Here is a 14,242-nt window from a genome sequence, read left to right on the forward strand (position 1 = left end):
GAGACCAATTAATGCATCTTAGATGACTGCTTGCTAGCATTTAAGACCCCAGACGCCACTCTTCCAAGCGGGATGCAGAATGTTTTCTTAATAGATTTTATTATGCCAAGTGACTTAGATGTACCCTGAAACCATAGTCCCCAGACCCCTGCCCCGGCTATGCTACCCTTCGAAGCATTCAGTTTATTTAGGAAACTTCTTTGCTTTTGGTTTAGTCCAATTGTGCTGACCTCCCCTGTATTGTGTGCTGTCTTTCTCTTCACCTAAAGTAGTTCTTATCTACCATCTAATTAGGGAGGATGTCCCTCTCCCACCCTCCCTCCCTCCCCCATCTCGTAACCACAAAAGAATGTTTTCTTCTCAGTTTAAACTATTTCTCAATTTTTATAATAGTGGTCTTATACAATATTTGTCCTTTTGCAACTGACTAATTTCACTCAGCATAATGCCTTCCAGGTTCCTCCATATTATGAAATGTTTCACAGATTCCTCACTGTTCTTTATCGATGCATTATGTGAATATACCATAATTTATTTATCCATTCATCCATTGATGGGCACCTTGGTTGCTTCCATCTTTTTGCTATTGTAAACAGTGGTCCAATAAACATCAGTGTGCATATATCTGTTTGTATAAAGGTTCTTATTTCTCTAGGATGTATTCCAAGGAGTGGGATTGCTGGATTGTATGGTAGTTCTATTTCTAAAAAGCTGTTCTTTTTTTAAGATTGATACAATTGATAAACTTCTAGCCAGATTGATTATAAAGAAAAAAGAGAGAACATAAATTATCAATGTCAGAAATGAAAGCGAGGAAATCACTACAGATCCTATAGACATTAAATGGATGATTAGGAAATATTAATGAATAACTTCATGTCAATAAATTTGACAACTTAGATGAAGTGGACGAATTTCTTGAAACACACAAACTACCAAAGCTCACTCAAGATGAAACAGACAAATGAAATAGTCCTATATTTATTAAAGAAATTGAATTTGTAGTTAAAAACTTTCCCACAAGGAAAACGCCAGGTTCGGATGTGTTTACTGATGAATTCTACCAAATATTTAAAGAAGAAATAATGCCAATTCTATGAAATTTCTCCTATAAAATAGCAGAGAAGGGAACACTTCCTAATTTTGTGAGGCCAGAATTATTACAGTCCCAAAACTACACAAAGATGTTACAAGAAAAGTACAGACCAATATCCTTCATGAACATAGACATAAAATCTTTTAAAAAATTTTAGCAATATACTAAAAGGATAATACATCAATAATATATTAAACCCAGGAATATATTAAAAGCATAATAAGATGAAGTTAATTATTTCTGAAATAGCAGCAAAACTATCCAGGTTGGAAATCTTCCTATTCTCCCTGAAAAGGGATGTAAAGTATATTAGAGATGGGATCTTTTTCTCCTAAAATAATGCATAGCCATCAATCATGCCCTCAAACCTCAAACTTTGGCTGTGTTCTGTTGTCCTTGAATGCCCCAGTGTGCTATAAATACCAACTGCCTGGGAGGGTGTAACCTGGAGTCCTCCCCATCCAACAAGATTTTCCTGTAGTAGCTGCAAACATCCTGATTTGGGGCTTGGCCCACTGGGGATGTAGATTCAGTAGAACTGGACTAGGAGATGGCTGAGATTGTCAAGATAAACACAGCAAGGAAAGAGGCTATTTTCCTGAAGCTTCCGAGAAGGTTTGGGATATCTTTGTAATCAATCACACAAGAGTTTTCACTCTTGAGTAGGCTGCCTTTCTTCCTCAGATCACATTTCTTGCATGCTACATGATACCTTGACTTCAGGGAAGAAAAATCTGGAAGTCACACAGACTGCCTTTCCACAGTACCAACTTCTTAAAACGGGGCTTTTAGTGAGGCCTTTGAGACTACATTATAGGTTCATACACAAAGGTCTACCACATCTTTTTTTTTTTAATCATCAGACCTTTCTTTTGAGGTGGACTCAAACCTCTAACCTTTTGGTTAGCAGCAGAGCACACTAACCGTTTGCACCATCCAGGGACTCTTTGGCACATAGTAAGTGATAAAAATATCTGCATTATTAGACTGTCACTCATTGGATAAGGGTTAGCTCTAAGAAGTCAGTACAGAATAAGTCATTACATAAGTGACTTCATCCCATTTTCTTATCTAGAAGACAAGAAGCTGGAGCAATGAGGAGACACGAATGTCACACCATTTTTATTATTCCAGGTCTTTCCTATTTAGGACCAGTTACCAAGACCAAGGTGGTGCACTGCTTTTACCTCAGAGCTGGACAACCTCACCAGGAACTGACAAAGGATAGCAATTAAGTCACTGTGTCCATTATTTAATCTAAGCACCTAGTTTTGGAAGGTGAACAAATAAAACCTCTTAATTTGCTACTTACCATGCTAAAATTTGAGTAAATTCCAACAAGTCATTTTCTCCTTCTTTTCCTTTTCCATCTATGCCGTTATCGGCCAAATACAAATTCACTAACCAGGGACCTGCTTCAGGCACACCTTTAATTTTTTTCTTGATTCCTATAAGAAAAAGGGGTATTTCATTATTTTTAAGACAATAATTCCTCAGTTTATCATCAGCTAAGTCAGTTTTATTTTTTTAGACGTGTAGGGTAGGTACTTACTTGGCTTGTGTGAGTAAATACATTTCTCAAGATAGTCAAGGAAATATATGTAATTTTAAAAGCCCATGTTTTGTACTCAATACATCCTTCATTCTTTACACCAGGAAGCCTAAAATTGCTCTGTATGAAAGGAAACGCCATCTAAGATTTAGATTATCGCCTTTACTCTGCTAGAGAAGAAAATTGATGTCTTTAGAACTTTCTTGGTAGGAGATGAAAGAGTTGTCTACTAACAGTGGAGAAGCAATAGCCCTTTTATAGGGATTCAGTCCTTTAAAGTAGCACAAAGAAGCCTGCAAAGCTGTCACACTTTTGAGTCCCTGGATGGCACAAACAGTTAAGCACTGAACAACTAGCCAAAAGATTAGCAGTTCGAACCCACCCAGAGGCACCTCAGAAGACAAGCCTGGCAATCCACTTCTGAAACATCACAGCCTTGAAAACCCTATGGAGCAGTTCTACTCTGCACATGTGAGGTCGCCATGAGTCAGAACGGACTAACCAGTGACTAAAAACCAAAACAAGACAAAGTCTGAAGGAGAAAAAACCATTCTGCCACTGTAGACTTCATGACTGAGGTTCATGGTCCTGAGTCTGGTTCACCCTTGTTGGTCTATCCAGCTTTTCTAAAACCCAGTGTCTGTGCCATGGGCTGGCATCAGTCACACATTTAACTTACACTCATTCAAGTTTAGGAATTTGGCAAAGGAAAAACAGAAAGAGTTGGAGAAAGAGAACTTGCCATGGACACAATGCCAGCTCATCCTCTCAGTAAGTGTGAGATGGGAGATCTGAACCTGCGGTCTCAGAGGCCTGGGGGTCTCTCACAGTGCAGGTACCTCTCAGAGCTGACTACACTCCAAGTGTTTAAAGTTGTATGCTTTTTGCACAACACGACCTCTTAAGCACTAGCCAATTGCTTCTCCTGGGGCCCAACTGAACAAACAGTGAGTTGTTCCAAAGCCAGGGGTGAAACTATGTGGAACTTAGCAATAATACAGTATATCTGTGTATTGTATTGTGTGGGAAATTAAGGGATTGCAAAGGGTCAGTTAACTATACACTAATTTTGCCCTGATGGTACAGTGGTTAAGTGCTTGGCTGCTAACCAACAGGTTGGTGGTTCGAACCCATCAGCCGCTCCTCAGGAAGAAGATGTGGCAGTCTGCTTCTGTAAAGGTTACAGCCTTGGAAACCCTATGGGGCAGTTCTACTCTCACCTATAGGGTCTCTATGCGTCAGAATTGATTCTGCGGTGGTGGTTTTTTTTTTGGTTTTGGGTAATTTTGCCAACATGCTGATGTGAGAAGATAACCTCAGCACTAGACAGGACTCTATTGTAATTAAATTCATTCAGCATTCAATAAATATGTGTGAATTTCTATTATGTGCCAAACACTGTTTGTTGGTACTGGGAATCCAACAGCAAACAAAAGAGGCAAAAAATCTCTGTCCCCATGAAGTCGCATTAAGGAAATGCTAACTAGTGTGCAGGGGGAGCGAGAGGACAGAAGAGTCAATGATAACCAAGTAGAAGTTTTCAAGTCATGAAGGAGAACTGACTTTTAAGGAAAAGATGGTAAATTTGGAAATTGGGCTGTTCTGGTTTGCCAGTTTAAAAAAATAAAAAGGGAGCTTGATTGGCTCCTTTGGAATATGAATCTCATTTGCTTAGCTTGGGTGAAATAGACAACAGGATTTATTTTCCTTCACAACACAACTGGAAGGATGAAACTGACCTATCCTTCAGTAACACTGGGAAAGAGTCTAACTCGTCGAAATCTCATTTGTTCTTACAAGCAATACATGAGAATGATAGCAAATGACAGCTGTCGTGAATAATATAACAGTGTTACATGTTACACACTTGGCCTCTAACCAAAAGATCAGTGGTTCAAACTCACCTGCTGGGAGGTCATCGGGAGAAGAGACCTATTGATCTGCTCCCGTAAAGATTATAGCTCAGGAAACCCTATGAGGCAGTTCTACTGTGCTACAGGGTCGCTATGAGTCGGAATCAACTCAAGGGAACACAATAACAACAGACTAGAACAGTATCTGGCACATAACCAAACCAAACCAAACTCATTGCCGATGAGTCAATTCCGACTCATAGCGACCCTGTAGGACAGACTAGAACTGACGCATAGCATTTCTAAGGCTGTAATCTTTACAGAAGCAGACTGCCACATCTTTCTTCCATGGAGCAGCTACTGGGTTAGAACCACTGACTTTTTGGTTAGCAGCCAAGTGCTTAACCACTGTGCTACCAGGTTTCTGTCTGGCACATAGTAGGTGTTTAATACATATTTATTGAATAAATGAATGAATGAATCACCGAATAATAGACTCCAGAATGCAATCATGCTGTGGAAACTTTCACCTCAACACTCATTGTTTTTCCAAGTGCTGTGTCAATAATGCCTTCAGACCACTCCATTTATAATCTCTCTCCACAAACCTAAATGCCCTTGAAAAGTTAAGTTTACTGCCTAGAATGATGAACGGTATGGATACTGGTCACACATGCCCCTTTCCAGCATGCCAGAAAACAGCGGTGGGCAAAACAAAAGGCCAATGGGGCCAAGGCTGAAGGCTGAATTCCCATGCAGCTGCTTGGTTTTGCAAGGAGCAAAACCATCTCAGCCAGTCTATACCTGTAACCTAGCCAGTGTGGCACAAATATGTGCCCTTGGAGGGGAAGGAAGCTTCCAGGTCTCTGATTGGTTCACTGTAACCCACATGCCCATGGGAAAAACAATCCAAATCTCCCTCCAACTGGTAGAAAGAAAGGTAACGACATCATCTGTGACCATGAAAAATGATAAATTTTGAAAATGCTAGTCCAAACCACTCTCTAGAATTCAGACCCCCTGAGTTGGAATCGACTCGATGGCAACAGGTCTGAACTGGTCAGTGAGTTACAGGAGCCCTAGTAGCACAGTGGTTAAGAGCTATGGCTGTTAACCAAAAGGTCAGCAGTTCAAATCCACCAGTCTCTGTGACCACAGGGGCAGGTGGACACTGTAAATTCTGGTTGGCATCGGCATGACCTGTTTGACCACTACATAAATGTTCATCTGTGGATGTCATTATCTTGGTCGGACCTTTTTCTTGTTGTTGATTTTGCTTTTAGGTTGTTAAAAATTACTTCTTTCCATCTACAAGAAACATGTAATTTCCCGTGTAATTACCTTAGTTTTATAAACCAGAACATAAATTCAGTTTGCTTCATTACAGGACTTAAGGAAGCACAATGTAATCTGTGTTGGATCATGCATACCTTGGACCTTGGAAACTGTCCATAAAGGTTTCCATTGTTTACTTGTCACCCCAGGATGAAATCCTAAGTAAAATAATTTCAGGATTGTAACCGGTCACTTCCTGTTTTGGAACTAATAAAACTATTTTGAAGACTACATCTTGAGATTTTAACTCAGCCCTTAATGCCGCTGGCATTTCCATGGACTGTGGCTATGATGTAAGCCATAATGCCTTATTTGGGGAAGTGAATTTGCCACTTGGGCAGGATTGGCATTGTAGTAAATGACTGATGTCCCCAAGCTTGTGTGTGGACTGATTTTGCCCCCTTTACACATCTCAGTTGTGCACTGGCCCACCCAGTCTTAAATCCTCTAGAAGTAAAATATTCCTGGAGCCTGGGGTGTGGGCTTGTGCTGGGAGGTAGAGTAGTCTCAGGTGACAAGACATCCCTGAGTCTCTCTGTGTTTTCCAGGGACTTCTAGGGCCTTGAGATGACAAAGCAGCTGGGAGAATGGGACTCAGGGAAACTACCTTATCTGTAGATGACTCTTTTCCTGATGATCTTTTGGTGACTTCCAGTCTTCAGCCATCTTCTGGCTCTTTATGGACCTGGCAGGCTTGTGACTAGGCATAGGCCAAGCCAGACATCACCCACTTGAGCGTTAATTGACTCCTGGCCCAGTGTTTTCCAGTTTCCTTATCTCCATGGTACAAAGAGCCATGGAGATCAGAGGTGAGCCACACTGCTCTGGAAGACAGAGAAGCCTGAACAGAAATGGGCTTGGGCCCTGTTTGTTCTGTGGTTTACAGGACAGAGGAAAGGCTTCTAGAAGCTTCATCTTGCCTCTGATTTTCTTATCGAGCAAAACACAGTCAAAAGCAGGCAATCTGATCTCCTTGTATATCTAAAGAAGTGGGTCTCAGAGTGTGAACCCTGGACTAGCAGCATCAGCATCACTTGGGAACTTGATAGAAATGCAAATTCTCTGGCATTACTTCAGACCTACTGAGTCAGGGCCTTGGGGGTTGGAGCCCAGCAATCTGTGTTTTAACAAGTTCTTTGGGTGATTCTAACGCCACAACTTTGAGAACCACTGTCTACCGATTCTCCATCTTCAGTGGTACTTCAAGGCAGGACTGATTTGGAGAAACTTCTGCAAGCATAGAAATGGAATATCTTGCTTCTGTCAACTTATAAATGGCTGACAAATGTAAAGTTGTCAAGTTCTTGCAATTAAGCATTTGGAGAGGAGTAGTAACAGGCATCCAGCTTCTGCTTGGAGGTTTTGACTTGCACAGTTACGACTGAGGGAACAACTTTCCAAGCATCAAGCCAAAAGTTTCCCTTCCACAAAGAGGAGTCCATAAAAATAGTTTGGCTGTTTCCAGTCGGGACCAAATGGAAACCACCTGGACTCCTCACCCAAGAGGTTGATGTAAATCAGCTGAGTCTGATCTTTTATTTTTGTAACAAGTGGAACTCTTCTACCAAAGACCAAACTCTCTCTCTCTCTCTCACACACACACACACACACACACACTCACACATCTCTTACGACTACAAAAGCAATTGTCCAATGTGGAAACCTGTTTTGTTTATTTTTTAAATTTGCTTTGTAAACTCTGAAAAGCAAGAAAATGTTCTGTCCTGAGGAACTATGAGCTAAATATATATTAGATACAAAATTTTTTCTACTGACTTGAGACAAAGGATTCCTTGGAAGACAAAAGACTTTAATGGCTCCCCATTGTCTACCGGATGAAGGTCAAACTCCACCTGGCATGCAAGCAAAGTCCTCTTTAATGTGACCCATCCCCCCTTGCCACGTCCACCCTCCTCACATTCTTCATTCAAGCTAAACTAGGCACAGTGCAGTAGCATTAGTGAGGTCCTTCTTTCCTTTGGCACTAGTTCAGCTCGTACCTCATTATCAATGAAGCCTTTGCCACCCTCACCTCCCATCCCTCAGGGAGAACATCCTTCTCTAAACCCTGTATCCATGTTTGGCCCTTGGCAGATACTACCTTGAGTAGTTATTTGTTCCCTAGGTATGAATCCTGTCTCTAAACTACACTCAGAATCCCCTCAAAGGCCTAGCCAAAAAAAAAAAAAACCAAACCCATTGTTCAAGTCGATTCCAACTCATAGCAACCCTATAGTCCTAGCTGGCACTCAATGACCTTTTTCTGTTGAGGCAGCTGCTGAGACAGAAGGTAACTCACTACTCCCTTCACAGTACCAGCCCAGAATGGGCTCTGAGGAAATCTTACCACATCCACATTGAGTTAAAGAATGACCACCAACAACTTGAGCTCTTCCCTGGAAAACCACAAGTAAGATACTGGATGCCCCAGGGAGCCTGGTAGGAGGCTCCTGACCTCTGAGAGTCCATGTAGCTCACAAAGGCCAAAAGAAGCAAGTCGGGTACTTTCGTACCAGGTTTCAGTAGCTAAACGGCACTGTTGTGGCCAAGGCCTCAACACAGCTATCGTTTAAAAGCTAAAGGAGAAATAGTAGTGATTTTTCTTTTTGACTTTTCCCTCAACCATTCACCTTCTATGGGGGCTCAACATGTCCAGGGTCTATGCGGGATGGGGGTGTACATGTAGAGTTGGGGGGTGACGCGCAGAAGGATGTACTTTCAGACCCTGGCATGATCACCTCACGAGGTTATGCTTCCCTTTACTGGCATTTTATGTGTGTTGGAAATTTTTATAACCTTGCTTTGACATTTCGTCTTTTTTTTTTTTTTCATCAAGAGTCTCAATAAATAGATGTGGTCAGGGCTTCTCTCTAGCCTTGAAAGGCCTTGATGTTCTCAAATAGATTTTGACCTTTTGGGTCTTTCCATAATTCCAGCACAGTGTGATGCTGACACTCTTTGTCCTTGTTACTGATTTCTGTTCAGTCCTGATACAGGGTTAGAATTAGTGACCCAGCACACCCCTCCCCTCAGATGTCCACCTGGCCCAGATTAGGAACCTTCCGCTGTAGCTCCACCTGTCTTGGAGATGCTAATTATCCTCATCCTCATCCTCATGGCAACCCCAAAGAACCCCTCTGAAAGGATTTTTGGTTGAAAATATTCCCAAATGGTAACCCTCTAAAATGATAATATAGCATGTTCTTTCCTTTTTTTAGCAAATATTCCAAAACCTACCAGCACTAACAGAGACAGGATCTGATGAATTTTCTCACTGTAGATTTTCAATTGGTGTTTTAGATCACAAGAGTTGGAATTTTTCTAACTTGGTGGGATTTCACAGAGGAGATACGAGGATAATTCAAGGACAGAAAAAAAAATATCCACAAGAACAGATTAAAATGGAAGATGAGAAACCAAAGGGTGAAGAGCTTCATTATAAGGACTTGTTGCCTTCCACAAGCTAACTGTACAGAAAAAAATGAAATGGACTTAAACGGGACAGCATAAATTTAGGTTAGCCTCCACGAGGAGTTTCCCAAAGACCGTGTTTATGACATATCCAGTGATAACCTCGTGCTATCTCTTGAGAATTTCAAAATGTTAGAGCTGGAGTGGCATCTGGGAACCTGGGCCCTCAAAATGCTCATTTTGCAGAAGAGGATGCTGAGACACAGCCATTAGTGGAAGTGTGGGGAGTAGAATCTTGGTCCCTAACACTTGGCTGCAAATCTTTAATCCTCAGAGAGCCTCTCATTAGTTTAACCCTGCTTGGAGGCAGGAAGATGGATTTGTAATTTCTCAAAATTCCTTCTAAACCACTAAGTTTCTGGTTCTGAATAACTATCATAGGAGAGAAGTCTCCAAGCTAAACTTACCAGGTCCTGCTGGCTGTTCATTTCAGAGGTATCCCTAAACATGCCTAGGCCCTATGCTTCTCTTTTGGCCCTTGTTGAATGTGCCAAAGACTAATTCCTCCAATGGACATGGCTATGCTGCTCAGTATCTCATTTATATGAGGCTGTGAGTCTTCTTTTTAATCCAGTTGAGTTTTTCTCTTCCTATTTGGGCTAATTGCTTGGTAGTGGAAACACAGCCTAGAAGGAGGAAGTGGTTTAGAAAGAAGTGGAAGGAATAGTTAAAACAGCAACAACAAAAATACCTTTTCTTTTCTTTTTCTTTCCTGAAGCATTTTTCACTGTTACAACTTGAGATGATTTTGTAATTGGGTTCAAAGGTGAGCTTCCTCTCTGGCCGGCTGCGTGAAAAAAAAAGATTTAAGAAAAAAAACTTTTCGAAGTTGAATGGACAGCCATTTTTTGTTTGTTTGTTTTAATTGTGGCGAATAGCTATGTAATAAAACATTTGCAATTTCGGCAATCTTCACCTGTATGATTTAGTGACATTAATTACATTTGTCATGCTGTTCAACCATAAGCCTTATGGGTTGAACGACACACTTTTTTTTTTTTTTAATTGTGCTTTAAGTAAAAGATTACAAATCAAGTCAGTCTTATACAAAAATTTATATACACCTTGCTATATTCTCCTAGTTGCTCTCCACCCTGTATTTCCATGTCCATTCAGCCAGCCTCTGCTCCCTTCTGCCTTCTCATCTCCCATCCAGACAGGAGCTGCCCACATACTCTCACGTGTCTACTTGAGCCAAGGTCACTCCTCACCAGTATCATTTGCTCTTACGGTCCAGTCCATTCCCTGTGAACGACACACTTTGATGTTGCTTGTTGCCTTCACTTTATGTATGCTTTGGGCAGAGGTATTTTTCACAAGAGAGAGTGATCTGACTCATCATTAAAATCACATCCACTTCTGTCCAGTCCCGTTTTGCTTCTCTCCTCAGAGGCTTGTGGAGAACGTCGCCAAGTGGGCACAGAACGCTCCTGCAAGGCCTCTGCTTTGTGCTAATTCTTCTTTAGAGTCCACAGCTGCCTTCTCTAGAAGTAGCTCTGAATCCCTGAGATTAGTAAGAATTTAGCAGAGAGGAATATATTTGGGGCACGTTTTCAGAAATGTTATCGCTCTGGAGTCATCCTAGATGCCTCTTTTTCTTTTTGTCGGGCCCCACATCCAATCCATTAAGAAATGCGATAGATGGAAAATCTTTAACCACTTCTCATCACCTCCCCTCCTACTACCTGGTCTGCGCCATAGCCACCTCTCACCTGGAAGACAGTAACCTCCCAACAGGTCTCCCCACTGCCTTCCCCACACCCGGACATTCTCCACACAATACTAGAGGGGTCCTTCTAAAACCTAAGCCCACCAGACCACTCCCTGCTTCTTACTGACTAACAAGGCCCTTCACCCCCGGGGCCCTGTGATCTGCACAAGCGTCCCTGCTGCTCGTTGAATGTACAGGTCTCAGGGCCTTGGCACAGTCTGTTCCCTTGATCTGCAGTGCTGATCCTTGCCTCACCTCCTGCCTCTGTGCTCACATGCCAGGTTTTCAAGAAGGCTACTCTGAAGCATCCGTTTAAAATTACAGCCCACCCTCTGCCTTCCCCAGACTCCCAAACTCCCTTACCTCGCTCGACTTTTCTTTTTTTCATAGCAATTATCTCTTTCGAACAAACTATAGACTGTTTGCATTTACCCTTCCTTTTTAAAACTGTCTGACCTCCTCCACACTCACAGTACATTCCCAGCCTCCTCGCATAATGGCAGCTCCGCAAGGGCAAGAATCTTTGTCTCTTTTATGCACTAGTGTTTATCAAGCATTTTGAAGAGTACCTGGCCTATATTAGGATCTGTCTTTTTCTATATCTATATATCCATATACATACACACACACACAAGAATTTAGATTCCATTTGCTACACTTGAATGATATAACAGATTTTATATATTTTTTAATATTTTTATTCATATATTTTATTTATTTTATATTTTTAGATGTGTGTGTGGCGATAGATACCACACATAAACACACATACACACAAAGACACACACTTTCTTTCATCATACACACACACATCATTTAGCTTTCGCTTTACACATTGTAACAAATAATTAAGGAAACAAACATGCCGTTGGGTCTCGAGACATTTGGGCCTCTTTGGTTGCCAGCAACAGAAAGCCACTGCCTCTGACTCTGGCAGGAAGGAGAAGTTACTGTGAGGATTGGGAGCAGCTCACAGAATAACAAGGAAAATCCAACACTTGGGTCCTGCAAAGCAGTGGTCCCAAAACACTTTTGCTGTCATATATCCTCCTAAAGGAATCTTGAAAAAACTACACCATCGTGCACATTTTTAGGTTGATACATATAAACTTTTTCATCCTAAGTTTAAAACATTGCAAAGGATAAGACTTCCAGCACATTGTAAATATTAATGGTGAGGCGGGGCCAAGATGGCAAGTATACCCCAGTTTCAAGACCAGTGTTATAAAGGACAGGGACCAGGAGCTTGGGAGGTTGAGCTAAAGGACAGATTGACATCTAAGCTTTTTCATCGAAAATTTAAAACATTGCACAGGATAAGATTTCCAGCATAGGGCCTGCTTCGGCGGCACGTATACTACAATTTACACGATACAGAGATTAGCATGGCCCATGTGCAAGGATGACACCCAAATTTGTGAAGCATTCCATAGTTTTAAAGCTGGACGGATAGAAATGGGGAACCCGAGGTCAAGAGGGGGGGTGTTGACACGTTGAGGGGTTGACAAGCAATGTCACAAAACAATACGTGTATTAATTACTTAATGAGAAACTAATTTGATCTGTAAACTTTCACCTAAAGCACGATAGGTAAAAAAAGATTCCCAGTACATTGTAAATATTAACACTTAAAAACAAAATCTGTTGTATCATTCCTCTGCTCAGGAGTCACACTTCAGGGTGGCAGAGTTCAGTTGAAAGAGCTTGGCTTGGGTCCTGCACCCACCTACGGCCAGGGGAGGACAGGCACCTTGACTGACCACCTCGTCAAGGCTGTACCCTGTGTGGGGGGCCGATTTCCCCAAAGAAAATCAGGGTGCTGGCTAGTGGAGGAAGCTGGGAATGAATGCTGAGTGGCCCTAAACATTTATGGGTTGTAGGAGAAAGTCTGTGTAATCCTTCGCCTTTTGGCGATGCTTGGATTCTTTGGAGAGAGCCGGACAACATAAGAGATTAGGACTTGTCGCCCTGGCAGACTGATATAAAGTATGTAGCAGCTAAAAAGGAAAAAGAAAAGGAAGGAGGGGGCAGGTTGGTGCTGGCACTGTATCATAACTTATTTTTCTGGCTTCACGTCCTTCTTTTATTCCAACTATCATTTAAGGCCAGTCCTGTTGACATAGAAGTTAACTCAAGGTGAGAAAGCTCATTTGCCTGAACAGAGGTCTGTCAATACAGCTCTGAAATAGAAGGCGCTTTTACTTCATACTGGTATGTAAAAAGAATGTAGAATAGCTAAAATCCAACAATCGAACTGGATAAAAATCAATGTTGAAGTGATTGTGAATGTTAGAGATGGCCACAGTTGGCCTTTCATGGTTTGGGGAAGAGAACCAAAAACCAAATCAATCCTGTTGCCGTTGAGTTGATTCCAAGGTAGAATTGCCCCCTTAGGGCTTACAAGGAGCAGCTGGTGGATTCAAACTGTCGATCTTCTGGTTAACAGCCAAGCTCTTAACCACTATGCCGCCAGGGCTCCATGAACCTAGAAATGTACATGTAGTTGTGGTTTTTGCTAAGCTCCTGAGTAATGTGAGAAAACTTAAAGAAGTCCTGTGTATGCCAACCTCTGACTGTGGGACCTGGCCCATCCGGGGTTGCTGTGACAAAAGACAGGTGGGCATCCTCTGCTGTCAGCTTTGACCCATGCCTGGCTTTTTTTTTTTTAGCTCTCTGGGAAAACACCCACAGCTCTTAAGATTAAGGCTTAACAAATATTGTATGATATCACTTTTATAAGAACTCAAGAAATAGTTTAAACACACAAGAAAATATTCTTTGATGGTTATGAGGGTGGGGAGGGAGGAAGGGAGAGGGTATTCACTAATTAGGTAGTAGACAAGAACTATTTTAGCTGAAGGGAAAGACAACACACAATACAGGAAAGGTCAGCACAACTGGACTAAACCAAAAGCAAAGAAGTTTTCTGAATACAACCGAACGCTTCGAAGGCAAGAGTCGCAGGGGCGGAGGTCTAGGGACCCTGGTTTCGGGGGACATCTAGGTCAACTGGCATAATAAAATCTACTAAGAAAAAAAAATTAAGCCTTAATTGCTCCTTCCAGAGGCACCTGGGTGATGCAAATAGTTTGCACTCAAATACCAACCTAAAAGTTGATAGTTTGAAACGACCTGTACTGTGGAAAAGAGGCTTGGCAATCTGCTTCCATAAAGATCATAGCTGAAAAAAATCCTAGGAAGCTCAGTTCCACTCTGTAACACAT

The 14,242-nt window shown here is 41.8% G+C and overlaps 1 protein-coding gene and 1 non-coding gene across 4 annotated transcripts in view; one reads left to right on the forward strand and one right to left on the reverse strand.

Annotated features, from left to right (window-relative positions):
* The window catches only part of LOC126066513 (uncharacterized), a 55,553-nt gene that overhangs the window by 15,250 nt on the left and 26,061 nt on the right, over positions 1-14,242 (reverse strand). For 2 of the 3 annotated variants that reach the window (XM_049867639.1, XM_049867641.1), the window contains exons 7-8: positions 9,999-10,094; positions 2,409-2,544 (exon numbers count right to left, since the gene is read on the reverse strand). In XM_049867639.1, the coding sequence (XP_049723596.1) occupies positions 2,409-2,544; positions 9,999-10,094 (232 nt within the window). The remainder of the gene's footprint in view (positions 1-2,408; positions 2,545-9,998; positions 10,095-14,242) is intronic. The other variant, XM_049867640.1, reaches the window with a different exon arrangement.
* On the forward strand, positions 12,352-12,455 carry LOC126066630 (U6 spliceosomal RNA). Its single transcript, XR_007515210.1, has one exon. It is a non-coding gene; the product is annotated as a U6 spliceosomal RNA (small nuclear RNA).

The sequence above is a fragment of the Elephas maximus genome, chromosome 23, assembly GCF_024166365.1.
Source record: "Elephas maximus indicus isolate mEleMax1 chromosome 23, mEleMax1 primary haplotype, whole genome shotgun sequence".
Lineage (NCBI taxonomy): Eukaryota > Metazoa > Chordata > Mammalia > Proboscidea > Elephantidae > Elephas > Elephas maximus.